This window comes from Falco rusticolus, chromosome 9 (genome assembly GCF_015220075.1).
Source record: "Falco rusticolus isolate bFalRus1 chromosome 9, bFalRus1.pri, whole genome shotgun sequence".
Classification (NCBI taxonomy): domain Eukaryota; kingdom Metazoa; phylum Chordata; class Aves; order Falconiformes; family Falconidae; genus Falco; species Falco rusticolus.
The window spans coordinates 53010673-53038637 of NC_051195.1; the positions used below are offsets into that span (position 1 = coordinate 53010673).

The 27965-nt window shown below is 48.1% G+C and overlaps 2 protein-coding genes across 3 annotated transcripts; one reads left to right on the plus strand and one right to left on the minus strand.

The window, feature by feature from the left end:
• Positions 1-1242: 1242 nt before the first annotated feature.
• NDUFB8 (NADH:ubiquinone oxidoreductase subunit B8) lies at positions 1243-5156 on the minus strand. The gene is made up of 5 exons (XM_037399769.1): positions 5039-5156; positions 4609-4735; positions 3897-3996; positions 2151-2306; positions 1243-1472 (listed from the first exon to the last, which is right to left on the minus strand). Exons 1-5 carry the CDS (start codon positions 5136-5138, stop codon positions 1380-1382), a joined length of 576 nt encoding a protein of 191 aa, XP_037255666.1. The 5' UTR covers positions 5139-5156; the 3' UTR covers positions 1243-1379.
• A 695-nt stretch (positions 5157-5851) lies between these two features.
• Positions 5852-15730, plus strand: HIF1AN (hypoxia inducible factor 1 subunit alpha inhibitor). 2 transcript variants are annotated; one of them, XM_037399768.1, is made up of 8 exons: positions 5852-6078; positions 7242-7492; positions 8752-8900; positions 10631-10776; positions 11257-11363; positions 11759-11822; positions 12058-12168; positions 13354-15730. In XM_037399768.1, exons 1-8 carry the CDS (start codon positions 5905-5907, stop codon positions 13396-13398), a joined length of 1047 nt encoding a protein of 348 aa, XP_037255665.1. In that variant the 5' UTR covers positions 5852-5904; the 3' UTR covers positions 13399-15730. The 2 variants fall into 2 exon arrangements, with proteins under 2 accessions (XP_037255665.1, XP_037255664.1); XM_037399767.1 differs by lacking the exon at positions 5852-6078 and adding an exon at positions 6288-6578.
• Positions 15731-27965: the final 12235 nt, after the last annotated feature.

The following is a 27965-nucleotide window of genomic DNA, read 5'->3' on the forward strand; positions in this document are numbered from 1 at the left end:
GATCGTTTTCATTGTACTGGAAGACTCTCACAACATCGCATATGGTGCTGTCATGTAACTGCTGTGGAATGGGAATTCTTACTCAAAGTCGTAACTAAGGAGAGTTTTCTCCTGCATAATGCTTTGTAACAGAACTCAGTTTCAAGGCCCCTGCAGCTCAAAAAATACTTGAATGACCCTTCTGGGGTAAAAATCATCATCCGTAACTTACAAGAAAGCATTTCCGTAACTAGAAGGTGACAGCTTACAAAAGCCAGGAGGAATGGTGACTGTTCAGCACCTCCAGAGAGGTTAGTTTTAGTTACACACATACTTCTAGCATGTAGTGACATAATTCCCTTGAACATACACCCTTGCAGAGAACCCTGCACAGAGCTGAAGCTAACTGCCCTTTAGAATCTGGGGTTAAAAATCTTCATAGATTGAAAATTCATTAATCAGTCTTCAAATATATGCTTCTCATAAAGCACAAAACTCTGAGTCGTGACGGAGTGTTGAGAACAGAGTACAACATCCAGTTTATTGGAAGCACCCAGAAGAGCCAAGCCCTTAGCCTCCTGTGATCACCCACTCCTGCAGCCAAACAGCAAGGCCTAAGACATAGCACAGGGGAGCTTAAAGAACTTTCACTGTAGATCAGTACTGAAGGCACCGTCTCCTCCAGTAACAAGGGGAAAAAACTTATGTTAAAGGAAGAGTGGAGCTGGACAAGTCTAGTAGCTTAATTTTATGTCCAACTTTCCCAAGCAAACTGCTGATGAAGGCACAGGAGGCCCTAAACCAGTGGTTTGCAGCAAGACAGGCAGACTTCATGGGTCAGACATAACTCCAGCCCTGGACGACAAGCTCAGGCCATACAGGAGCAACTTGGGCATCTGTGCTCTTGGACCAGAGCCCATGCACAGTAGAACAGGACCGACAGTTATTCATGTGGTACATGACTCCCGAGCACCGTACTTGCCAGCCTGGTTCTGCCCATCATTTCAGATTAAATAATGGCACTCCAGTTCACCTCCAAGCAGGACCTGCAACAAGCCACTTGGTAACAGGCAATACCTCCTACACAAACAGGCTTAGCTAAGGAATGTTTGTGCACAACATGCATAAACTAGAAGCAGTTTTAGGACTACACTCAGAACTCTGCCCCACTGATACTAGCCCGTTTAGAAAAATAGCCGAAGGTCATTCGATTTCATTGGCCATTGTTCAGTCTTCTCAAACCAACAGCAGACAACTAGCACAGTAGATATCATCGATATATTTCACTGAAGTTAGTGGTTGAATGTTGAAGAACAAGCATTAACATATGCCACAGTGAACAGTTAAGATGCCATCCCCAGCAGAATTGACACAGGAGAAACATAGCGCTTCAACAACGTTCAGATTTCATAGTGTGTCACCACTGGTGGCTCTTTATTGGGGTCTCCTCCTTTCTCCAGATACAGGTCATTGAAGGGATATTGCTTCGGTCCCTACAAGGAGCAAGAAAGAATGACAAATTCACCATATTTATCCAAGCAAATAAAGGGGCAAGGGGAGAATGTCTCATCCCATCCCACCCAAGTCAAGGCTTGTCATTTAAGACTTAAATTTGTATTTCTTAAGTGCTTCGGCAGGAATATTACAGTACAAGGAAAGTAAACTCAGAGATAGAGTTCCTTGTATAAACTCATGTCCTTCAAAAAAAACATCAGGGTGGTCTGGCATTTAATCTCAACCAACAGTTCATCTCGTTCGTCTCACAGCACAGGGATAATGTATTGCAAAAACTGTCTGTGTATTCAGATGCATTTTTCAGGAGTACATTTCAAATGATATAGACCATGAGGTATAACTAAAAACACAGGGCAAGAGACAAGATAAAGCATCTCTCTTGAGCAGATGCACACAGTGAAGGAGAATTACTAGATCAAAGAAGGGATACTGTAAGCAGCACAGCTTAAAATTAGTTGCCTGTGAACAGGAACTCCTCACTATGAAACAGAACCTGTCAGCTGAGCCAAACCAGTTAAGAGAACAACTCAGGCTAGATGAGGCTGCATTGGTCCATCCCCTGCCAGCAGCAGGGGTTTGCATTCATGCTGATCATGCAGCTTCAGCAGCAAGAAACACAGCTACTTCTCCTCCCTTTACACAAGGGTGTCACTCACCACAGGCCTGTAAGATGGGTAGATCTCTCCAAGACCAAACATGATCAGCATGGTACTCAAAAAGACAAGGAAGTGTTTGCGCATGGTGTGCCAGGCAACTGGAGTGGGGGATGTATCAACACGGTTCCGAATGTACATGTCAAAGTCCCAGTGCATCTAAAGAACAAAGAAAAAACGCTGCACGTTTACCAACTGTGCTCAATCTGCTTTTATCAAGGAAGAAGTGCTTTACAGCATGCATGAAACTCCCAGAAGCTGTTTCATCTCCACCCCACAAGTGGAGATCAAGCCTCAGAGGAGGCAAGTAATTTACCTACAGTCACAGCAAGTTGTCACTTACACATTGGTGTAACTCAGGACTTCAAATTCCATCCTATGCTTACACCAGACAATATGCTTAATTTTAGGATAGCAGCAGCTTTTATTTATATACATAATCACCCCACCTTAGATTTGTTCCAAGCACTGTTGAAAAGGCATGGTATAAACTGGCACCCTCATTTATGGAAGTTCAGTCACATATCCAAAGAGAAGTAGCAGTGTTATTTCAGAGCAGCAGTTACCTTGCCACTTAGAAGCTGGTTCCTCAGAACACTAAGAGCACCTGCTACTGTTGCTCTGTGACAACAGCCAGGCTGGTAGCAAGCCTGATTGACACACAAAGGTGTTCAACCTTCTGCCTTTAAGTATACATAGCAAAGTCCCAAGCACGTTCTACCTATAGCCTCCCTTCCCATTAATGAAAGCAGAGAACTCATTTACAGCTCAAGCACTGCCTCTAGCTCCCCAGCTTTCCCCTCTGCACAGAGCCATTTGCTGTCAAACCCAGAGCACCAGACTGAGCAGAACCCAGCTGCCTGAACAGAGGCATCAGCTGACCCCTGGAATGCACCAGCATACTCCACCTGGCCCCTCACTGCCAACCCCCTGCAAGGGCACCTGTACAAGCCTTACTGTACCAAGCACCACAACAACACCAAATCACCGTGGGTTTTTTCTTGTGCTTTTACAGTTGTTACATGCCCTTTGCTGTGGTACGCACGCTATGATGCTCTGGCATGTTTATACTATATATCACATACACATGCTTACATAATCTCTGCTTTTAGTCATGAGAGCTCAGGTCAATTACTAAGTTCAGTAGTCACAGCTAGACTGCAGTCATTCACAGACGGACTCCACACTAACTGAAAAGTTACTCCTGACACGGAGTATGAGGAACTTAGATTTTGAAAGTTAACATATATGCTCTATTCACCCATTTCTCTTACCGATATCTTGCAAACTTTCTTCAGAGAAAACCTCCCTATTTGTATTCTATCCCAAAACAACCCTGGAGTAATAAAGCAGCAATAGGCTACTTCCATTGTACTGAAAGGACTTTACTAAAAAACAGCTTCTTTGCTAAATCATTCTGAACTAAGCTCTCTTACTGAGTTCAGATCAGGTAAAGAAAATGGAGGAGACTTTCCTATTCCTACAGAGAAACTTAAGTTTGTAAAGTCTCCCTCCTCATATGTAAAAAGGCGTTAACAGTCCTCAGCACTTTCAAAATATTTACACTGATGGCCACAGCCTAACTTTCCTTCCGACTGACTGTCCCTGCTCACATAGGCAACACACACCTGCACTTGGCGATGCAGCTACACAAAGAATTAAACAGAAATCACTAACAAGATGTGCATGTTATTGTTTAGTAACAGTAGCATTGATCGGCAGCTTGAAAAGTGCTACTAGCATTCCTACCGGCTCTCCCCAGTTATGCCTCACGTCTGGCTGGTCCCACTGGTACCAGGGGTCTCGCTCATGAAAAGACTTATTAGGGAGCTTGGGATAGTCACCATACCTGTAAGAAACAGATAAAAAACCCCAAGCATACAAGAAATCTATATTAATGTAGATATGTTTTATAGGAGACACTATAGGACAGGGCTATGGAAATCAAAGACTTAAACATTACCTTGGTTTTATAGCTCCTATATATACAACATTTTTATAATACATACATGCAACTAGCACAACGATCATCACTGTGATACCAGCTACTGTAACAAACAGCATTCCTCAAAGGGGGCTTTTTGGGCTACACTAGCTGGAAGAAAACACAGGCTTAACTGAAGTACAGAACCCTAGCTCTCTTGCACTTTGCACATGTCAAAGTATTTTCCAACATTTAAACATCTCCTGAAATCTTTATTCCAGAGATTACTTCAGTTCATCCCTCTCAGCCTTGCATTCCAACAGCCTATAAAGTCTCTCGTACAGTATTTTATTCACACAGGCCTCCAGCTCATTCCATTTGTTCCTGTTATAAAACTCCGATGTGTGCCTTCAAAGCTCCAAGCTCACGGCACAGCACCTCTGGGCATCGGACCGAGCCTGCCAGCGCCAGCCCGCAACGCGGAGCTGCGGGCCTCGGCCTGCCCTGCCCGCGGGCACCGACACCCCGGCCGCTCACCCAAAGCCATCGTCGGGGTAGGGCTCGTAGTCCTCCACCCGCATGTTGTACTTCCTTGCAGCGGCTGCCCGCTCCTCCGGTGTTCGTGGGTACGGCCCAGGCATCAGGTCCTTGGGCGCCTCCGAGGCTGGGGGGAGAGCCACGGGGCAGCCTGGCTGTGGGCTCGCCGGCAGCCACGGCCAGGCCGGGGAGGTCGCGCCACCCCAAGGGCCCCGGAGCCACCGGCCCGCCGCCCTCCAACCGGCACGCCGCCCCCCAGCCGCCGCCGGCCCGTCGCCACCAGCCGCCTCGGCCCCGCCGGCCCCAGCAGCCCCCAGCCGCCCCGGCCCCGCCGGCGTCCCGCCGCCTCAAGGACACCTGGCCCCGCCACCTCAAGGCCCCCGGAGCCACCATCGTCCGAGCCCCCCGCTCCGTCCCCCCGCTCCCTCACCCGCCCGCGCCCCCATGGGCGCCGCCGCCCCGGCCCAGCCCGGCCGCAGCCCGGCGGCCGCCCGCCGCCAGAGGACACCGCGCAGCCCGACCGCCGCCATCGCCCCGCCGCGCAGGCGCGGCCGCCGACACACAGAACCCCGCCCGAGGCGCCCCTCCGTCCGCCGGGCCGCAGCCAGCCCGCCGCCGGGGCGGGGCCGGGGCGGTGCTCCAGGGCTGCGCGGCCGCCCTCGGCGCGTACCGGTGTTACCGACGCTGGTACCCACGTGTGACCGCCCGGTCCCCGCGGAGCCGGGGAAACGCAGGCGGCTGCAACGGCTTGTTAGTTTAGCGGTGCTGTTCTTCAAGCCTAAGCAATGCGTTACTGTAGAGAAAATCGATACGAGCGCTAAAGGACTTTGCAGTTTACTTGTTTAGTTCATTATGTAAACTCTGCGGTACTTGAGCTCGTTCTCCTTCAGGTAGTCAAACGTCTGGCTTTGAGGCACGAGCATCTGCGCGTGTGCTGCGGGGCAGGCGGGCGGCTGGCCCCGAGCCCCGCACTCAGAAGGGCGCCGCAGAACCGGCGGGGCGGGCGAGCGCCGAGGGGCCCGGAGGCCCCGCCCTGACTCCACAGCCGGCCCGCAGGGGCCATTTCCCGCCCCCGGCTCCCACTGCAGCCCGCAGCCCTTGGGACCGGCGAGAAGGCGGAGGGGAGCGGAGGCCACGCCCAACCTCCCGCCGCGCAGGGGCGCTGCTCTCCGCCGCCGCCGCTCCCTCCTGCCCTTTCGTCTGCCTCCCGCCGTCTCCCTTCACTTCCGGCGTGACCATGGGCGGGCAGCTTCCGCTTCCGGCTTTTTAGTTCCGGGTTCTCCGGTAGAGGCGGCGATGGCAGCGGCGGCCTCCTCCTCGGCGGCGGCCGCGGGCTGCCAGGAGGGCCCGGCGGTAGCGGCAGGGAGCGGCTGGAGCGAGTCCCAGTTCCGGCGTTACTCCTTCGAGACGCGGCCTATCCCGCGGCTCAGCCACAGCGACCCCCGCGCCGAGGAGCTCATCGAGAACGAGGTGCGGTGGGCAGCGGCGACCCGGCCCGGCGCTGGGGCTGCGGCGGGGCCGGTTTGCGGCGCGGAGGCTGCCCGCCTTGCCCGCCAGGCCCGGCGGGGCGGAGCGGAGCAGGGCCCGCAGAGCGGCTCGCAGGCAGCGGGGCGCTCCGGGCCCTGGTGCCGTCCCGGGGGCGCGTCCCGGCCCTGCCTCTGAGGCTACCGCGCTGCCCGCCGTGGAGTGCCTGCCGCGCCCCCCCGCCCCGGCGCGGGCTCGGCTGTGGCCGTTGTCGCGTTCCTCTGAGCTGTGGTGGGCGCTTCTTTTCGGTGCCACAGCGCTGAGAGAGGAAACGTTTCCTGCAGACTTCAACAAAGTGCTTTGTTGTCCGGGCGAAAGTCGTGGAAATGTTGTGTAAAACCATGGGCATATGCTTGTTATTTTCTAAGTGAGAATGACTCCAGGTGTGAATGCTGCCTTGCAGAGCGGCTCTTGTATTTGTTCTGGATAAGCCCGATTTCGTTTTGGTAAGATTGCTAGCTTGTTGGTTTTTTTTTTAAAGAAATCCTGCAAGAAGGAAAGTTGTGCATGCATAGCTTGTAAACACAGCAGCTATCAAGAGTTCTTGTTTAGGTTGCATCTATTTATAGGTGAGGAGATAGGTGATGCCCTTTGTCTTCTTTTTGTAGTTGTTGCTTTTTTGGTATAGAAGAGATAAGGTAGTATTATTTTTTTGATGGCTGAAGGTTATCTGCGATCCTCTGAGAAAAGACATGAGTACTGTCTCTGTTTCTGGATTCAGAAATACCTTTCTGCCAGTATTTAGCCCTTCGTAGCTAGGCTAGAAGGGACCAGGCAGAATCTACTGTGTTTCCTTGCTACATGGCAGGACCAAGTAGGCCTAAAACTGTTTCCAGCTAGTGTTTGTCTAACCTCACATGTTATAGAGATTAGCTAAGTAGATAGTGGAATCTGTCCTGTTACTACCAGGAACTTGCTGAGGACACTTTCTCAAAACTTCCTATCACATTTTTCTTGGTTTTTTTTCCTCAGACCAAGGTACCTGATTACTCTTAAAGCCTTTTCCAATTCCCTGTTTCCAAAGCGAGCTTAAGTGATTGCAGTAATGAATGTGATCATTCTCAAGTTCAAGAGGGTCTTGAATCAATGGATTTCTTGTTCCTCTCCAGGAGCCAGTGGTGCTGACAGATACGAATCTGGTTTATCCAGCTCTGAAATGGGACCTGGACTACCTTCAGGAAAACATTGGCAATGGGGACTTCTCAGTGTATAGTGCCAGCACACACAAGTTTTTGTACTATGATGAGAAGAAAATGGCCAATTTTAAGAACTTCAAACCCAAGTCGAGCAGGGAAGAGATGAAGTTTGCTGAGTTTGTGGACAGACTCAGTGAAATACAACAAAAAGGGAGTGCTGAGAGGTAAGTAATACTTGAAGGTTTCTCCATTTCTGCAGGTCTAAGTAGGGAACAAGATTCTCTTCAGTGAGTGTTGATGTTTAAAACCTCTCAAGCTTTTCTTTTTTTCTTTATAGCCCTGCTTTTCCTGCAGGGCTGCTAGTTGACAGCAGCCTTGTTACCTGATTAAAATAGTCATGCCATTAGTTAATCGAACTGTTTACATTGTCTGCAGAGTTTTGTTTAATTTTTTTCTCTGTCTGAGGCAAGGTTTGCATAGAGAAAGCATTAAGCTTCACTTTCTTTTGGCAGACTATAGTATTGATAGAGGAGCTTAGGTATCTGATGAAAAGGTATGGGCTATAGCACTCAGCCTTTTTTACAGAATACCAAGGCAGCTGGTGCTAACACTCTTTCAGAAAAATGAGAAGAGGTTGCATATGTGCAGTGTATTTGCTGGTGTTGATGGCCTGCACCACTAATGGAGCTGTAAGTTACTGAGAGGAGCTTCACGTTTATATGGAATATAATAACTATTAGCAATGTAAACCCTGTGTTAATTTTGTCAGTCACCAGCCCTCTAACTTATGGATGCTTAATTGTGTCTTAATTCGAAGCAACTCTGTGTCCCTGTCCACTTGTCGTCTGTACCTTTCTATTCTTTCTCAGCTTTGAGTGTGCTTTTTCCAAGAGAGAAGGTAGTCCTTGAGCTTAAAAATGCATTTTTCTTCCAGCATTGCAGACAGTAGTCTGTAATACTGTGATTGTTAATACAGATGTTTGATTCCTCTGGTCCTCTATGTCTAAAGGTAGGCATGGCTTTAAAGTAATTTGATGCTGAAACGTGCAGGATTTCCTGAGCCCTTTTTTTCCCTCATGCACTTCTAGTAGAAGAGGTAATTCTTACTGCAGATGAGTTGGAGTGGTGTCATTTATCTGGGGATTATTCATGAATGTGTTTGATATTTGACAGTGGCCAGCCAGTGTACAGTTTCCTCCTCCTGCATTACAAGGGGGATGTTTTTGCTGTAAAATTCTCCTTTTCCCTTACGATTATTCAAACAGAATTGAGTTCTGTTCCCTTCTGTACCAGAAAACCTTTCAGCAAAGTTTCAGGACTTTTTGAAATGCTTTCTTTCTACAGGTGTTTATGATGTGTGGTGGTAGAACAGAATCTGTAGGAGTTATGTCTCTTTGTTTTGAAATCTTTCTGAAGAGATGCAGAAGTATGTCTTTATCTTCATGGCAAAGCTTGATTTCTCTTTATCTCTGGGAAAATACAGGCTGTATCTGCAGCAAACACTGAATGACACAGTTGGAAGGAAGATTGTGGTGGATTTCCTTGGTTTCAACTGGAACTGGATTAACAAGCAACAAGGGAAACGTGGCTGGGGTCAGCTGACTTCTAACTTGCTTCTTATTGGCATGGAAGGTAAGCAGCTACCTCTGGGAGAAGATCTGGTCAGCAGTTCTGTATTTCAATTTCAGAAGGTCTTTCAAATGGATTTTCCACCAAGTGTTTCTTCAGAGCAGGCAGTTTAAATCTTTAGTTTGTGTGGAAATTGTTGTCACCGCTTAACTTGGGTTACAGAGAGGAAACAACCAAAGGAATAGCCTGTATTTCCCCAGGGATGCACTGTGAATGCCTGGATGTAATCTGCTCGTGGAAAGACTCTGTGTGATGGTGGTAGGGCTGTGTTTTCGGTAATTGCTAATCCTATTCTGAGAGCTGCTTATTATTTGAATGCTTCAGATGCTGTAGATGTAAAATGCTCAGAGCCTGCAGGTTTGAATTGCAAAAGGATTTACAAGTTGAGCAAAGTTAGTCTTCTGGGCTTTTCTTAGCGTGTCCAGTGTCTACCCAGGAGGAAACGTTGATTATTCTGTCAGGCATTTGTTCTTATTTGAGCTGGTACACTGTCGGGGAGAAATTCTCTTAAGAGCTGAATTTCTTCTTGAAAGTTAGAGGGAACTGAGGAACTTGGAAGATGGATAAATCCCAGAAATATCTGGATAGAGGGTAATTCCAAATCCATGTGGAGACTTATTCATAGGCAAATGCTTTAGAAGACAGAGGTACCACTACCCTGTTGACAAGGAGAGCGTTCCAGTAGAAAGTAATATCAATAACTGGGCACAAAACTGTGTATGTTTCTTGAAGTAGGATGGCCTATAATCAGTGTGGTCATCACATCCAATTATAATTATTTGTTAATTCATGGCTATTCAGTTCTGACAGCAGATGTTTTTCCCCTTTGCAACAGGTCATACTCAACTTACAGCTGTTTGTCTTTGCCACTTGTTTTACTAGCTGAGAGAAGAGAACTTCACATAAAAGCAGTGCACCAACAGTTCCCTACAGGTCATACATAATGTGATCACTAAAATCCTGTTATCAACAGGTTATGTGCAAGAACCAAGGGATTGTCTTGAACCAGTGTGTACTAGGAAAAGGAGTGTCTTTACAGGAGCATTTGATTTTATGATACATTTAATGAAGTTGCGGGGTTAATTGTCATCTTAATTCTACTTAGTGAAAATACATACAAAGAGCGAGCTAAAAGAGTAATATCTGAATTGCAAGCAGCTTAAAAAACATACTTGTAAGGGGTACAGAATGCCCCATTGTATTTAAAGGTTTGATTAAATTTAAGATCTAGTGGTAACAGTCAAGCTTCAGAACTGTTAATCAGACTGAGAAGGTGCTGTTGGGAGCCCCAATGACAAAAAAATATTTACTTGTTTTCTTGCAAAACTACTAGGACTTTTTTCAAGATCAGGCTGTTAGACTCCTTTTCTCTAGACTGATAATTTCCTAAAGTCCGTTCTAAAACTTGTCATCTAAACAATGTGTTTTATGAAGAAGCTTCCCATCAACATTTGCCATCTGCTGTTCATGGGAACAAGCTGGAAATTCTAATCCTGTAAAGCGTGAGTTGCTGAATATGGATTTAGAATGGAAATTAAGTGGAGTAGCAACTGCTCAATAAAGGCTGACTGATACAGTGATCAGTTTGTAACGTTTTTGTGGTCATTTTCCATGTTTAGTTTTCTGAATATGTGGAAGTGTATTTACTGTCTTCATCAAAGAATGTAACTTGCTTCCATCTTTCCTACCTGTATGTGAGTGTGTCTTGATTATCATCTTTTCTCTCTCTGTAGGGAATGTGACACCAGCTCATTATGATGAGCAGCAGAACTTCTTTGCTCAGATTAAGGGTTACAAGAGATGTATCCTGTTCCCTCCTGATCAGTTTGAATGCCTCTACCCTTATCCTGTGCACCATCCGTGTGACAGACAGAGCCAGGTGAGAGTAGCAGATCTGTTCTCTGTTCCATGTCAAAACAGGACATTTGTGAAGGTGCTAGGTGGGAGGAAGCTGTACTGGAATTAAAGCTGCTTTTGCAAAACCTGTGTTCAGATCTGTTAACTGGTGAATATGTTGAGAATAGATGGAAGGCCTGGTAGTGTTTCTGTTTGTGTCTGGTCCTGACTTGCAAGAACTAGGGCTATAAACACGCTCTTACTGATAGCACAACTGGGCTGCAGTTGGTACCTTTTCTGTTTCATTGATGACTTGTCAAACAGATTTGCTCAGAAACAAATTGCAGGACTCCTACCCAAGTAGATGGTACTTTGAGGGTACTGCAGGACATTGCAATGGAGTTAAGACACAAATGCGAATATGAAAGCCATATAGGGAAGGATGATTTGATACTGAGAGCCAATAATGAGGACTGTCATTGCAGGAAGTTCTTCTGAGTTTATTAATGTTTTCCTCTGTTAGGTGGACTTTGACAATCCTGACTATGAGAAGTTTCCAAACTTCCGGAGCGTGGTTGGCTATGAGGCGGTGGTGGGGCCAGGGGATGTGCTATACATACCTATGTACTGGTAAGAGGAATGGTGGGACTGCACAGTGACCAGCCAACAGAGGTTTAAAAGGTCTTCTGCTTGAAGTGTTGGGTTGGCTCTTAAGATAATTCCGTTTCAGCTTCATCAGCGAGTATGGTATTTTCTGTGATACCCTGGGCTAATCTGCTTCTACTTCCTGTCTGTTGGATGGGAATGGTAACTCTCCCTGACACCATGTTAATGGTGCAAGTACTCCATTAATGTGTGTGAGAAGAGGATCTGTATTTAAATACAAAGACCTTTCCGGTAGTTCTGAGGTCTTGATGATGGTGGTGTAGGGCAAGGCTTGTCTAGTGCTGTCTGAACTCATCCATCTAAGGTATTTCACTATAAACTACAGCAATAGTGTCGTCTTCTTTGTGGTTTCCATGCAGGTGGCACCACATTGAGTCTCTCCTGAATGGGGGGATTACCATCACTGTGAACTTCTGGTACAAGGTGAGTACAAGCACTTTCCTGCACAGCTTGGATAGCTCTATCCCAGAGGATTTTTTCAGTAGAGATGTATTGGCATGTGTTGTCAATATGAGAACTTCGTTGCACCAAATCCTTTGCTTTAAAGCTGAAAGTTGCTTTCTCCCTTGAGTCGTGTGTGAGAGACTGGGTGGCTGGTAGAAGGTAGAATTATCTGCCAATTTAGGAAGCATGACATGAGCTATTTCTGATGTTTCAGGGTGCCCCAACCCCAAAGAGAATCGAGTATCCATTAAAGGCTCATCAGAAAGTGGCGATAATGAGGAACATTGAGAAGATGTTGGGAGAAGCCTTAGGAAATCCACAAGAGGTACAAAACGGAACCATATAGTCACTGTTGTTGAATTTGTTATGGCTTAATGCAAAACTCGAGATGCCAACTATTTGGCTCTGCAGGTATCACAGTGAGGGTAGGAGAAAGCAGGGTTGCTCTGTTGCTGTGAATGGTTCTTCCTGCTGTCTTCAGAAGGTCCTTTGGCTACAAAAAGGCAAGCTCTTTACATTTTAATTCTGGAGAGGACCACTACAAACAAGGGATTAATTGTTCTTGTATGTGGGGGAAGGTGTTTGGCTTTGGCTTTGGGCACTGCCAGGGAAGTGTTGCTCCCAAACTCTCCTTAGCCTTCTGTGCAGCAACGATACCCAGTGTTTGCCAAAAAAAAGACACTGTTTTACCTGCTGAATCCAGATCTCTTAAGATAAATCTCTTCTAAGTCATGTGTTTCCCGCTTAACACATGTCTCTGTCTCTGAATTCTTTGTGGTTTTAATCAACTGGTATTTCAAAAAGCCAGGTGGAATTACTAAGAGTATGCTTTTGAAGATCTCCTGCTGATCTGAAAGTGAAAATACTGGCTGTGAATAGAAATGTTTTCATGGTCTGTAACCCTTACCACTGTGCACAAACTTCTTTTTAGTGCCCTAATGTAAGATGAGCCTCTCCCCTGAGATTATCTTGCTTCTGTAGCGTGTTGAACTTCCCTCAGTGATCAGGCAGTGCTGAGAAATGGGAGTGGTCTTGACTGAAAGCAAAACCTTAGCAAAATTATCAGCCCTAGTCTTCCTTCCAAGTGACCCCAAGGACCAGAGAGGATTCAATGAGTAAGAATGTTCCTTCTGTGCCCTGCAAAAAGCAACCCCTGATGACTGTTGACTCCTTTTAATAGTATCTACTGAGAAATCACAAATCTAGGGTGGGAAGTGAAAAGGTTTCAAATACCATGGATGCAGTGTTTTGCTGACAGCTACAGTTGGGTGTTGGTAGAGAATGCTGCAATTTTGGTAGGGTATCTGAGGATGTGCTCAAGGGTGCCCCAGTATTTATCTGGAAAATACTTTGAAACTGATTCAGTGTACCTTAGACTCAGTTTGTGTGCTGAGATCCTCTGCCCTGGGCTGCTCAGCTCATAAGGTGTTGTGATGCAGAGGGAACAGGCTCTGCAGTTGCCGTTTCTGAGTAACTGTCCCAGCTAACAGTCTGGTTTTGTTTTGAACAGGTGGGTCCCTTGTTGAATATGATGATTAAGGGACGGTATGACTAATGCCTGCCTGCCCGGAGTGACTGATGTTGGAGCTGCTTTGTTCACAAGCAATGGAAGATACTGAGCGCTAGTATTGCACGCGGCACTTAACAGACTGATGGGTTTCCTGGCCTATCCTTGCCCCACTACAATAAAGGGGGCTACTGGAACTGCAAAACCGTTAGTACCCCATTCATCTTCCACTCTCATCTAACCGAACCTCCCAAGAAAGAGTCTGCACTTATTGGAAGCTGGATTCATGCTCACTAACTTGTTTTTTTCTCCCTCTACCCTGTTTGCCACAACAAGGAGCATGGCTTCTGGCACTGGATGTGTTGCTTCAAGAATTTCAGGCATTTGAAGAAAAGCTTGGAGGAGAACCAGGAGTGATCTTGTTTCCTCAGCCTCACGGGGTTTGGACTTCCTGGCTGGGTTTATGTTTTGGTGCCTGCAGTGGATATAAGGTGGAAAGTGATAGGTTTCACAGTCCTCTGTTGTTAGAGGACCTGTCCATGCTCAACTGTGGCACCTTTTTGTATAATGGAACATGTGAGATAGCCTGTGTGTGATGAGCAACAGGATAAATGATTCTGTTTCTTCAGCTTAAGACATCTATGCTTTGGACTTAGCACAGGGTAGAGATCACAGTGAATTCATCTAGTGTGTGAGCGCCAAATCCTATCCTCTCCAAATAATGTGTTGTAGGAGTCTAGATAAACCTCTTTTCTGACAGCTTTCTCTGGGAAGTGAAGGCTGCTCTCCTGCTCTTTTGAAGCTGCAGTATGGTTAAAAGGGGATGTAGCATTATGAAGGGAGGTGCATAAATGCCAGGGCATTCTCCGAGTCTTGGAACAATTAAGCCACATTTTTAAATAAAATTCCCCAGGGGTGCTGAGCCAGACTGTCAAAATGCAGTGTCAGATAGGTACAGAGCTTCCCGTCTCCCCACCAGGGGTGCTGGCTCCTTGGACTAACATGGGAAAGTGCCCTTTTTACTGAAACTGCAAGAACTCAAGTGTGTGTGGCTGCGCACAGGTGCGCATGTTTGTGTGATGTTGTGTGGCTCCTGTCCATCAGTTAAATCCATGCCAGTGTGTGGTTCCCTTCCTTGTACAGTCATGTGAAAGAGGTCAGGGCTTTCTGTTTAAATGTGGTTAAGGTTATCTTGATCCTTTTTGTGTGCTGGGACTTGACATGGCAGGCTGGGAAGTGACAAGACTGGAGCACAGGAACCAGACAAGCCTCTTAAAGAGTCCTCAGCAATCACCCTGAAAAATAATTTTGCTTTCCACTTCCATGCAAAAGCCTTGAGCTCGTATGGAGGCTGGCTTTTGCTTCCCTGAAGTGTGCTGCACTGCTCTCCCTGGTTTGGGGGGTGGTGCAAGGTCTTGTGTATTTGATGCAAGTTGTAAGGATCCCAAGAGCTTAGATGTAGGAGATGTTTCATAGCCCGTTAATCTCATCCCAGAGAAGTGGGGAATTTGTTCTGTTGAGACTTCCCAATGTTTTTCTCTGTTCTTCAGGACTTGTTCTGACATGGGATTCTCATAAGAGTGTTGAGAACATGTGCTCTGTCTTTTGTTGGGATGGCTCATGCACCACCTGCAGTGAGCTTGCCTTGCACTAAGCTGAGAGGCCTCTCAAACAGGAGGTCCCAGGGGCTAGTTGGCTGCTTTACAGGTCAGAACAACTGAAGTGTAATTGGCAGCTGTGGGGTCCTTGTTTAAGAAATACATCTGTGTTACTGAGTAGTGTGACTGCCATGTTACTTGTTACAGACTCTCCAGAGCTGTGGTTACATCCAGGTGAAGGTTGCTCAGCTGGATGCTTATCAATGCTCAGCCTTTGGGCAGGTGGGGAAGAACGCTAAGCTGCTCACTCTGGCCAAAAGCAAGACCTTCCCAGGAGTACTGGGCACATGCCTGTGGTTAAAAATGCTCAAATGAAATCCCACCTCTGTGCTATTTATTCAGCACATGGTAGTCTCCAGTACTATTTGTTGGGACACCGTCAACTCTTGAAGCTCAGGGTGGGAGTTCATATCCTATGTGGAGAGAGAATGGTACTTACAGAACTTCAGAATCCTTTTGTTTTTTCTTTATTTGCCAAAGGTCTAACTTTTAAAGTGTCTGAACAGGTTTTGCTGCACTTGATTTCGTGAAAGCTTATTCACAATGCACTGATGGACTGACTCCCCCCCTTCCCTATTCACCTTGTGCTTTCAATGCCCCTTGCCATGGTATTGGGAAGCTGTGTGTGTTCTCTGCTAGGGGTGTGTGTGCGGGGGGTGGGGCGTGACACACACGGTACCTTCTGAAGTGTAGTTCTTAAATACAACCAATGTTGAACAACAGAACTGTGTGGCTTTTATTTTGTGAGTGGCTGTACAGGAGAGCTGTATAAGGAGGTACACATATAAGGCTACCTTTCAGTCTTTCTAGTAACTCCATGTGCGTTCTTCACTGATGAAAGCTGCTGGTCTCCAGAACTGCCTTCAAAGCACCAATACCAACTGCATTATTGTGTCTTCACAAACTTTCCTCATGCTACTTCCTTAAACCTGAAAGGAAAGCTAGGAGTAAGATGGTATCCTTGAACCCTGTCAACAAGTGTTGGTAGGGAGGGAACAAATTATCCTCCCTACTGACTCGAATGGTGTCACCATGATCTGGTCACTGATGGGATGACAGAGTAAACTACACTATTAGGTCTAATGAGTTCTATCAGTTGCTTGTCCTTTGGGATATCTTATCCTTCATTTGGTCCTTTATCTGATTCATACTTTGGTCAAGGAGATTTTGGGTGGAGGCTTCCTCTGTGTACCTCTGCTGTAGCAGCCTTGGGTGGTGGAGTTCTCTCTACCTGATAAAGACACAAATTATTTTATGGTAATATTAACTACAGCAATCTTGGTACCTAACTGTCAGTGAAATATTGGCTAAATCTGAACAAATTTCTAATGTGTAGTAAAATGGGGAAGAGCTGAATATATATTAGAGATGGTGGGGCTGGTGAGAGGAGAGAGAGGCAGCTGTCTAAGCCTTTGGTACCACAATTGGCATTGTCTCCTCATGCCCTTGGGGAACAGGGTGAATGTGGAGGGAGTGGAAAAGACAAGAGGGTAAAGTTTCCTGTGACCGTGGGTGTTCACCCTTCCCTCCTGTGCCTGCTGGGATCATCAGCGCTGAACACTCATTTGCTTCTGTTCCACTGAACTTAGTGGTCTGTTATGGCTGATCCTGTAGCCTTTCTGTTGTGCACATGCCTGTGGGTAACATGCATGGCTGGCACCACAAAGCTTACAGATGTTGGGTTGTGCAGAGAAGTGGAGGAAACAGAGGGATGAGGTCTGTGTCATTTGAAAAACAGTCTCCAGGATTTTTCCCTTCCAGTTGTTTTCTTGTTTGCTTTTACTACCTTAGGTCCTTCTGTTTTGCCCACTTCCCTGTTCCTTGAAAAGTGAGATTTCTCTGGGGAGAAGTGACCTTTCTCTTAATCCCTATAGATCATGGCTGCAGGATCTTTCCCATGGAAAGAGAAGAGTGTGGGTTTTCAGACTGATGCACTGTCTTACCTGCTTTGTGATCAGGCTCAGCTCGGTGATCACCCAGGAAATTTGGAGTGATAAAGCAGGTGCAGAGTGAAGCCGGCTGGTCAGGATCAGAGCCATGGTGGAGGAGGTATGGGACATAGCTGCAGTGCAGGGGCCAATCTAACACAGGTGGGGGTGAAGGGGGAGAGACCCTGAGCATCGAAGCAGCTCTTGGGGGAAGGGAGGGGCAGGCCTCCGCCAAGACTGCTGTTTCTTTTCTTTGCAACACTTCTTACCGATGAGTGAGCCAACAGTGAATGCTGCTGCTGCTCTAGTCCTAGAATGGGGATGGTGCGCCTGGAGTTTTGACAATCTCTTGGCAGGCCTCTGTTGTTGGTGCACGGTTGATCCATGCTGCCACCATCCCAGCCCAGGAAGCAGAGCAGCAACTGCAGCAGCGGGTGCTGCCTCTGCACGTGTGTGGTTTTTTTCAAAGTGCTTTTCTCTAAGCCTCCCTTCTACCCCGTGTGTGTGAGGAGCTTCCTTGCGCTCTGGTTTATGGTCTTCATGTTCCGTTCCTGTTCCGGAGATGACACCTCTCACCAATGTCCTGGGAAGTCCTGAAGTCACAGTCTTCCCTGGGCATTTTTCTGCATTGGTGCTGTTGCCTGGAAGGAAAGGGAAAGAGATGCTGTTACTGTGACAAACGCATGCAAAGTAAGTTCTAATTACTGCCTCGCAAAGTCAAATATTTGTTGCAAGCAGAGGACTAATTGTGGGGGGAGGGAGCGGAAGTGGAGGCTCTTGGAGTGTAAGTGGAACAGATGCCCGGACGCCTTGGGGAAACGCAGCTTTCCTCTACAAATCAGAGCTTTAAATTACAAGGCTTTTACCAACGAGAACAGTTGTGGGAAGTCGTCTGCTCTCATTTGCGTAATGGCTTCTGTCACTGGTGATTAGACACAGGATGAAGGAAAAGAAATTTGACAATTAGGAATGAGTGATCATTAATCAGAATCTTTGTTAGAAGGAGGGAAGGGGGGGAGAATATTCCTCAAACAGTGGAGGCAGCCACTGGAGCCACAGCAAAGTCCATGAGATGCATAACTCTCAGTGCTACTCTTGCTCTGCAGAGCTCCCTCTGCCTAGGTATGAAGCAGGAGCCAGGGTCTTGGCTGGGTTGGAAAGCTTGTGGAGGAAGGCAGCTAGACAAAATCCTTCCTGTGCTGTTCAGTGGTTCTTGGCTATCTGCTTAGTAAGGGAAAGAGCACATTTTGGAGCACTCTCCTTGCCCCAACGCCTTGCACTTCCTTCTCGGTGCTTGGCCACAAACTGCCAGCAAAACCCACAGAAACAACTTCTTAAATTTTTGCAGTCTCCTTTCCCAAACCTTACATGCAGCCTTGAAGTTTCTGGTGCAGAGGAGACCAGGCACAGGCCTTGACTGGCATGCAGAAAGATTAGGACGAGCAATATGAAAGAAGTTCCAGGCTCTTTTCCTATTAATGTCATTTCTTACGAGAGCAAGGAGGAGCCTGATGGGCTGCATGACAGGTAAAGAAGGCAGTGGTGACTTCTCTGTGTCTGTTGTTTGCTGGCTTAGCTCATCACCCCACCATGCACAACCCAGTATATGCATTTGTTTGGGTTTTGAGGGTCTTGATCAAGATACTGGTATACATGAAATCTGTTACCTGTTTTTCCTGCAGCCGTCATTTGAAGTCTTGTCAGGTTAAACGTTTTGGCATAGTTTACTTGAAGAGGCACTGCCTCTGATTAGATCAACAACTATAACTTGCGAGGGGGGATCACAGACCGCTTGTGGGGCACATGATGTTGGTTAATTCATCTCAAGACTTCAGCTTACTGTATTAATTGATTTCAGTGACAATTCCTGTCTTTGCAAGGCTGGGTCTTTCTCTTGAGGCAGGGGTCTCCACCGCAGTGATTATTCTTTCTGTGACTGGAAATCAAAGCAGATACCTGCAAAGGGAAGATCTGAAGCCATGTTGCCTCATTCCCAGCTGGCTCTAAGCTCGGATAAATGACAGCAGCTTGGATTTTCAGCCTCTTCCCATGGCTGGCGTTGTTCACCACAGCAACTGAAAATGAAGGAGAAAACAGCATATCTCAGGACAGCATCTAACAATGCTTATCACGAGAGAAGGTAGGAGAATCACTGGTCGCATTGTTCAGGGTGGGGAGATGTGTCAGGTAGTGACTTTTATTCCCTTTTAACTGCCTGAGAGAAGGGCTGCTTCTCATTCACAGTTGACATTTAAAATGCATGTTTCCATTCGGAGGAGTGCACCTCAATGCTTTTTGTGGAGAGTAAGGCAGCTTCTGATGTTGTGGGGTTGCTGTTGGAATTCACCTCACAAACTTGCTGTAAGCCCTGAGAAAGCCCAGGCTTTGACACTGCGGGGTACTGCCCTGGCTGCAGGAAATGTCGCTGTGCTGGGTGGCAGGAGCCACAGGTGTGACTGTCATCTCAGTTTCAGCGGTGTGTTTTTTCATGAATAGTCAGGTTTCAGCATTGAATGCCTTGACAGGGAGGACCTTCGGGTGTGACTTGGAAACCCCTTGGGAAGCCAGGAAGAAAGGACTGTACGCTGTCCTGTGTGTAGGTGATCTGTGTTATGAGATCTGGTGTGCGCACTGTGGTCCCTGAGCTGCTTAAGCACCGCTGGCCCCATGCAGTGAGCTGTGCGAGGGCTCCCGCTGAGCTGAGGGCAGCTAAAGGGCTGAGGTCAAATCACTTCCTTCTCTGAAAGGACAGTCCCCATGCCCACAGAGAGAGCACGCGGGGTTATAACAGCATCCAAGGGGGTTGTTTCTGCAGGAGAGCTTAGTATCACAGGTGGTGGACTGACTCTGCCCCAAGTTCCTCTGACAGTCTCTCAGAAGCTGCTCCCATCCGTCTGTGTTTCACTGGAGCAGAATGCTTCTCGCAGCAAGGAATGGTGCTGATGGGTATTCAGGTTGAATGCCTGCCACTACAGGCTGTGGAGCTGGAGGGCATGGGGCAATAGGGCCTTGCTTGGCATTTGAGGTAATAAGCTTCTGGTTTCTCGGCTCACGTGAGCTGCGGAGATTTATAGAGCTGGGGAGTCACAGGGCTGTGTTACTTGGGCTGTCAGGTCTGATGCCACTCTGGCAGGGCAGACCTCGGTGCTCTAAGCCTGTGTTCAGGGCTGGTGCAAACCTGTGGCGTGAGCAGGGGTGGGAATCTGCAAGTGGGGCTTGGGGCTTTGAGGGACCTGTTCACCCCAAGCACAGCCTGGGGCCCCTTGCTTCGACCTCCTCCCCAGCATGGAGGCAATCCTATGTCTCCTGCTTTTGCTGTTTGTTTATAGCTCTCCCCATCCCATCTGTCTTTCTCTTCTCCTTCCTCCTCTTCTTTCTCCCTCCCTCTCCCTCCTCCCCCTCATTCCCTGTAAGCGATTAATCATTTTGACAGGCTCGGCGATGGCCTTTATTTCCTTGAGGCGGCCAAGAAATGTCTTTGAGCACCTTCTCTGACACCCCTCGTGTTCTCTCGCCAATCAGATCAGCCACCTCGCTCAGAGTGACACCACCAGAGATGCGGGGAGGGGAGGTGGGGGGGAAACTTCAGCAGAGCCAGCTGGGCAATGGGCAGTGGGGCAGCATCTAGTTGGGGTGCCATGTGGGCCCCCGTTAGCTGTGATGAATATGTCATTTCACTACAGCTTGAATGTGTCATACTTCTCTCCCTCCCTCTCCTTAGGCTCTTCTTCAAATCTTGGTTTCAGTGCAAAGGCAGTTGGGAAGAAATCTGGGTGCTCGGAAAAATACCAGCCTCCAATAGAGTGTCGGAGAAGAAAGAAGAGCAGGCTGGGATCATCGAGGGAGAAAGAATGGGGATGATTTTGCAGATGGATGTGGAAGCCTTCCTAGGAAAATCCCCTTTGTCTTGTGTGGGAAGGAAGTTGCCTCTGAGTCTCTGTCATGGTTCACTTGGACTTGTCACGTTGTCATGAGGATGCCTTCTGTTCACCTGCAGCTAAGGGAGCTCTCGGGCCACAGTACATACTATTGCAAATGCTCTGCCACCTAACCAGAAAGAAAATGGGGTGGATTAGGGTGCATGATGTTCCCAAAAGGATTTTTTTTCTTGAATCTGCTTTAATCAAACTTTACGGCATCCTCTGTCCCCTTGACATGGAACCCGGGAATACTGTGCCTCCTAGAGTTACTCTTTCCTTTTAGCATGAAAACAGGTATTCTCCGCAGGGGGAAGGAGAAGTCCAGGAATAACCATTCTGCCCAGGGCCTCTGGGGATGTCTGGAGACCCTTTGTGCAGAGCAATGGATTGTAACTAACATTTACAGAAATAGAAGAGATGGTGAAGGGGAGAAAGAAGTTGAAGATGATGCACCAGGAGTCAGAATGTGATGTAAAGAACTTGCTTAAGGTTGTCAGGTATCCTAAGGCAGGAGACTCAATGCAGTGGCCCAAGGGATACTCTCTAGTCTCACGTTCCTATTAAGCAAGTAAATAAGCCTTGAGTTGAGCTTAGAAGACAGTGAATGGGCTCATCCTGAATGAAAGGCCCTAGAGTAAGACTGCCCCAACTCTTCAAGTAGGCCAAAGAGATGGAATTGAGGTGTCTGGGCTTTGAAGTCTCTACCTCCTGAGATGGGGCAAGGCAGCAACACAAAGCCAGACCCCCTAGCTCGATGCAGATACCTCTCTGGGAAGTGCAGCCAGCCAGGTGATAGCTCCCAATTAACTCTGGGAAGCTCACATCCTCTTGGGAAACATCACTGCTCGCTATTGACCACATGGGCTTTGGTTCTTGTCCTGCATGAAAGGCGTGAGAGTGTTTTAGCAGCAGTTTGGATGGGTTCAAGTCAAGATGCTGAGGAACAAGCACAACCTTGCTCCTACACCTCCCTGTTGTTTGTTTTCTCCTTGTGAAAAGGTTGCCTTTCAGGTGCAGACCTAAAAGCTGATACAGCCCGAGTCCAAAGGCAGGGCAATGACCACACCTGGAATGAGCATCCTTGGCCCTTGTGGGTGGGCTGCACCAGATCTCTGGAAGGTAGGAAGGCTCAAACTAAAGGGGAGTTAACTGGGACTTCCCAGCAGATGAAAAAGCAGCATGTGCCGCCTCTGACAGACATGCTGCCCCACGTCTTGGGAGTGACCTCTGCCAAGGTCACTGCTGAGTTTCTCTAAACTAGCATTTCTCTCAAGGAAATATTGATTTTGTGTTGGTGGTGCTAAGCAGTGTTGTTGAACAAGAGGCTGTTAATGCTTGGCAGAACGGTGGTGGCCCTTCTTGGCAGCTGGGCTCACTGATCTGGCTTGCTTTCTGCAGGCTTGTGCTCATGTGTCCAGGGTGAGGAACGCTGGCTTCTGGCTTCCAGGGTAGTTATCACTAATGGCTTCTGTGCCTCTTCTCCAGTGTGGGCTAGTTAGGTTTGCTCCTTTGCATTCAGTCAAGGACGGGAGTTTTTTGGCAACAGCAGAAAGCAGCCTGTCGCTGGACAGTTTACATTTAGTAAGAGGTAGTAAATTTCTTCCTTGAGTCTAACATGAGGGCACACGCAAAGGTCTTGAGTAGCTTATCTCAGCACTGGGAGTTTTCAGAGAGAATGTATGAGAATTTCAGAAATTTAAGTCCAACCAATGCAGTTAAGACTGGCTGTCCTAGAAAGCCTGTTTTAAATCATCAACAGCCCCAGTGTGATCTAGATCTTAAGGGTTCCTGCCTGTTGGGTGCAGTCAAGGCTTTGAATCACACAGGGCTGCAGTGACAAAGTTTGTGTCTCAGCCCTCCCAAGCCGTGAGCAGCAAGCAGAACACAATGCTGGCTCTTTCCTTCTCTCTTTATGAGGCTAAACAATGCAAAGAAGAGCCCGAGAGGGTGCAGCAGTAGGTTCTCACTGTTGCTTTTATCTGTTAAATTAAACTTTGCTTGCGCAGAGGGGTTCTGGTGTCTCATCCTTAGAAATACAAACTTCACTGGCCGAGGCCCTGAGCAACCTACTCTAACTGTACCTGCTTTAAGCAGGAGGTTGAACTAGATGATCTGAGGCCTTCTCCAACCCAGATTATTCTCTGATCCTATGGGTTTGCCCAAGAGAACTCATCACCTGATGTGCTGTATTTCGTCCCACTGCATAAAATTATTATGGGGTGCCAGAACCCCAGGGAAGCATCAGATTGTTCTGCCGCTGTGCAGAAGCCTTTGTGGCAGGATGTTGTAGGCTACTTTCTTTGGTCTCCAGGGCTATGAGAGCTTCCCGATGGAACCTGCACTGTGCCGGTCAGCAGAGCAGGTCAGTAAGGCAGGCTGGGGTAGGTGGTGAGGGGCTGAGAGCTCTTGATCATCACGTGGCAGATGCTTGTTGCCTCACCCATGCAGAGGGAGGATGGGACCTGGCAGGGAGAGGGCAGAGCTGTTTGCAGAACCAAAGCAGCGTTGCCACATCAGCACAGAGCTGAGGCTTGGGTCGCTCCTGCAGGGGTCTTACTGCTGCAGCTGAGCTGGTGCCCTCTGCTCGGTGCTGTGCTGAACTGGTGCAATAAATGAGCTTACATGGGGCTTTCAGCATTGCTGTGTAGATGCATCTGTTGCCTGCTGCGCCCTGGAAGGCTGTGGTGGTTGCACAAGCACTGTTGTGGCCCTGAGCCAGCTGGAATAGAGGGAACCCCTGTCCTTAGGCAGGGGCTGACCTGGCCAGGCTGCTGTGTCCTGTGATGAAGTGACTTGCCTAGCTGCAAACGGGAAGGTATTGCAATCGGGAGCTGCGATCCCCCCTACGGACAAGCTGGACTGTGCCCAGTTAGTTGGAGGCTGGACAAAAACTTGCCACTGCTTTCAGGGACACAGGATCTAATTTCAGAACTGGTCTGTGCTGTGTGCTGCATTGTTGCTGTCTCTATGGATTTCTGCAGGTTCAGGTGCTAAGTGTCCTTGCAGTGGCCTGGGCCATCCCTGTTCCCTTGGAATATCTGAGCTATCCTTGGTTATTGGCAAGCGTCTCCACGTTGTGCAGCTGTTCCAGACTTATGAGCAGCACCAGGTGCTTAACAGGAAAGCTGGAGCGTGAAGCTAACTTTGCACGTTCCTTTAGGTGACAGAGGTGCTTGTACCCTTGGGGACTTCAGAACTGGAGGTTGGGTTTAGGAATCTCACGTTTTGAGGTGCCCTGGCCAGCGGAGACATTTGTATCTGGGCTCTGTCTGTCTGGGCTGCTCTGAACGTTATGGATGTGTTGCTGCTGTCTTTGTGGAGTGGATGAAAGTGTTTGTGGTAAAATGTAATCAAGTGGAAAATTGCAGTGCATATAAACACATATGGCACTCAATGACTGGGCATTAGGCACAGTGACTGCAGGCAAAAAAAAATTATCTGTAAACGTTTCGCAGCAAGTTTTGAAATCTTAAAGAACAATAAGATATTAGCAATTTAATGGGGTGATTCAGCGAGGCAGCGATCCTTGGGTTGGGAGAACGAGGATGCATGCAGCTGCAGTGATGGGAGCGGCTGGGATTACTCAGCCAAGCTCAACAAGCCCTGTCTCCTAGCACAAGACAGCTGCCAAAGGTTTTCTTCACATGGCAAGGTGGCTGTGCTGGAGAGGAGAGCCAGGAGGTGGCCCGTGAACCTTACCAGTGCCACCTTCCAGCCTCCTCCAAGAGCCTGCTGTTTACAGCAGCATTTGGAAGAGGTTGTGTGCGGTCGATGAGGCAGAACTGATGGGCTAGGTGGATCAGGCTTGGCGCGGGCTGGGAGCCACAGAGGCGCTGCAGGTTAACAGCTGCTCTGGCCTCCAGGAAGGGTGAGCTGGGTCCTGGTCACCTCCTGTGCCTCCAGGCTCCCTCTGCTTATGTTGACAGGGGTAGCACCTTCCCAGCTATTGCAGAGCCTATGGCAGTCCAAACCATTCCTGGGGACAACCAGTTTGCACCCTGCCAAGGAGCTTTGTCACCTGCTGGAGCTGCACTTGCATCTTTCACGTCTAACACCATGGGCTGTGGCTGCCTGGGCAAGCTGTCTGTCCCCAGACCTCTTGCTTTGATCCTGCTGCTTACGGGGGACAAAGGCATGTCAGGCCAGTGAAGGAGAGCAGTTCTGCTGAGTGACAGACATCCTGGTGTTTTTCTTCTCTTGCTGCATGCTGGCTTCCCTTTTTCTGACATGAAGGAGGTTACCTGTGGGTGGTGGGAGGAGGGACACACCTTGCCAGTGCCACCTGTCTGTACCTCTCCCCAGGGGCGCAGGAAAGCAGTCTGAATACTGGGAGGAACAGCTTTGGCGTCTCTGCTGACAGCCCTGAGGTCTTGGGTCCCCGGGAGCGAGGCGGGCTCAGCGCTTGGTGAGGGAGCATCTTCTGAAGGAGCGGTGAACAGGGTACCGAATGGGAAACCCCAAGGGTACGGGCAGCTTGGTGCAGCAAAGCAAAGCCTGACTGATTCCAGTCCTGTCCAGGGAGAAATCCTCCCAGACTAACCAGTGGCAGCAAGAATTGCCCAAATGAAATAAAAATAAATGAAATCAATGTTTCTGACTGCTTTCCAGGAATGTAAGGAACTCAGTGGGGCCCTGAGCCGGTGTGAGTAGAGCAGTAGGTTCTCTTCATCTGCACAGGACCTTTCATTTTCATGCTAGTTTGTACATGACCATGAGAACATGCCTTTTCTCAGATCTGATCCTTGAAACTGTGGCCCGAGTTGGATCATTAGCAAAGTATAACTTCAGTGATATTACAGGCAGGCCTGTATTGCTGTCTTTGGCTCCACCTGGCAAACTGCCTAAGGCTGCACTTTGTAAGACAAGGTACCTGCCACCCTTGTGTATTCAGCTCTGGATGGAATCAGTGAGAATAATGGTGGGAGATGCTTTTAATGAATTAATATTAAAGAATGTTTATTTTCATTATATTTTTCTATCAATTTAAGAAATTCCTGCTTTTAATCTTATCTCCTTAAACATGGTATATTAGAAAGAAAGATTATATTTCTTGTCTTGTGTCATCTGCTGGTTTAGGCACTCACAGTGTTTACAGCTATAAGGAGTGTTGCTTTTGCTGATACATAAGTACCACAGGGAAGTCATTGTCCTACTAGCAAAGCCAGCGGATGAGGCATGCCCACTTCTGTCGGGTACAGATACATTTACCTACAGAATTCCCCTGTCTTTGTAACATTCAGATAAGGCCAAGCCCTCACAGGACTGTTGAGAGAACTCACAAAATATTCTGCGGTGATCAAATCCATATATGTTGTTCTTCTCAAGACTCACCTCTTTTACAGGGCTCTGCATTTGCTTGGACTAGCTCCCTGCCTATTCTACTCTCTGCTTTGCTACCTATTAAGTGTAGCTTGTTGCTGTCTTCATCTTCCCTCTGAGTGTTTCCATGCTGCTTTTGCAGCACTAAACCCATGGGTTTGAGCCAACTTTCCTTAGAGGAAGAAAGGGGTTAATAATGCCTGTCCTTTGCCTCTTTGATCTTATCAGTCTGCCCATGAATCTGGGGGCAGAGCTCTTGGACCATGTATATAGGGTGCCCAGAGTAACAGAGTCTTTACCTACCCACCTCGGCTCTCTGCTGAGAACATCGGCACTTGCCTTCTGCCAGCTGAAAGGGAGGATCATGTCTGCTGCGATTTGGGTGGGGAGGTAACGCCCGATTTCCACAGGGAAGGGCAGGGCTGTACAACTGTAAGGGTTTCTATTTCTGGGTATGTTGCTATAATCAGTCCCAGCTAATATCTGCCCTTTTATCTGTCCATCACCTTAAGTCCTCTTGTGCAACTGGCATGCATGGTGCCAAATGAAAATTCATCCTCAGGACCTATGCACCCACTCAAGGCTCTCCACAGTGATGTGATCTGTTTGCTTCGAGCTCCCTGGATTTCAAATACATCAGAGGTAACTTCATTATCCTGCCTTAGAGCTGAAGTCAGATCCCTGGTGGGCAGGAAGCCTCTGGGTGAAGAAAGCAGAGCTGTGGCGCAGGGTTGATGGGATCCAAGTGCAAATGGAGTGTGATGTGATGGCTGGATTTTCTTGGAGGCATTTATTCTGGTGCGTTTGCGTGAGGCATGCATTAGCCTAGCTACAGTTCTGTGGTGTCTGGTGTTGTAGGGGGCTTCTACGTGAGCTCTCATTCATGGCATTGCCCTTCAGCACGAGCAACTGAACAACAGGCTGAAGCCGGGCACTGCACTCATGAGCTTGTGTGTACCGGTTTCCTGGGAAGTTGCTGGGAAAGTGTGGGCTTAGTTAGGAAAGCCTCTGCTGGGCTGCTTGCAGTGGTGAGGTACTTCCCAGGAGGGCTGTTAAGAGGGGGGACTTTATGGTTCCCTGTGGACAACTGTTACCTGCTCTGAGGCCTGAAGTGCGATTAGGTCCTACCTGCTTTGGCATCTGCTTCTGTGCCCAGGGGTTACGGTACAGTTGCTGTCACCCTGGTGAAGGTCCTGTGGAGGATGACATGTGGGTCTTCCTTCTGGCTTATGCCCAGAGGAAGGGAGAAAGTCTGTTAGCAATTGTGTGAGACTTTGTAGGTAGCTGGTGAACCACAAGACTGCTCTCTTTGAGTAGGCACAGTCACCTCCACTGCTGCTGTGGCTCAAGTGCTCTTCTGAGACAGGCGACTGGTGGTGCTCTTTCTGCAGGTTAAGAACAGAAAAACACTCCTCTTGCTTGCTGTAGCAGGTGGTTTGATGCTCGGATAGGCAAACTAGAAATGGTAGGGTTGATAGAGTGCATGGGCTGGCTGTTTCTGTGGCAGATTATGAAGCCACCTGAGTCACTGCCCCATTGTCCCCACCCACATGGAGGCTATGGTACTGGAGTCAGGTCTGCCTGTCACACCTGAAAGAGCTGTACAGCTGAAGCACAGCAATGGAGAGATTTTAAGTTGAGAAGCAGCTGTTCAGTCACTCGGTGTAAGCTTGTGGGTAACTGAGGGAATTCTGGTTTCTTTTGTCTAAACCCCTCCTTCCCAAAGGGCTTCCTGTCATGGTTTGAAGGCACTGGGACAGAAAATCTACTGCTGCTCCGAGGAATTTTCT

What these genes read in the sequence shown, in the direction of transcription:
- HIF1AN (XM_037399768.1), top strand. Translation starts at nt 5,905, where the DNA reads ATGGCAGCGGCGGCCTCCTCCTCGGCGGCGGCCGCGGGCTGCCAGGAG. An exon ending in CGTGTGACAGACAGAGCCAG is followed by an intron (nt 10,777 to 11,256) that starts GTGAGAGTAGCA and finishes TTCCTCTGTTAG; the next exon opens with GTGGACTTTGACAATCCTGA. An exon ending in CTGTGAACTTCTGGTACAAG is followed by an intron (nt 11,823 to 12,057) that starts GTGAGTACAAGC and finishes CTGATGTTTCAG; the next exon opens with GGTGCCCCAACCCCAAAGAG.
- NDUFB8 (XM_037399769.1), bottom strand. Translation starts at nt 5,138, where the DNA reads ATGGCGGCGGTCGGGCTGCGCGGTGTCCTCTGGCGGCGGGCGGCCGCC. An exon ending in GGCATAACTGGGGAGAGCCG is followed by an intron (nt 2,307 to 3,896) that starts GTAGGAATGCTA and finishes TTTGTTCTTTAG; the next exon opens with ATGCACTGGGACTTTGACAT. An exon ending in ACCCATCTTACAGGCCTGTG is followed by an intron (nt 1,473 to 2,150) that starts GTGAGTGACACC and finishes TGCTCCTTGTAG; the next exon opens with GGACCGAAGCAATATCCCTT.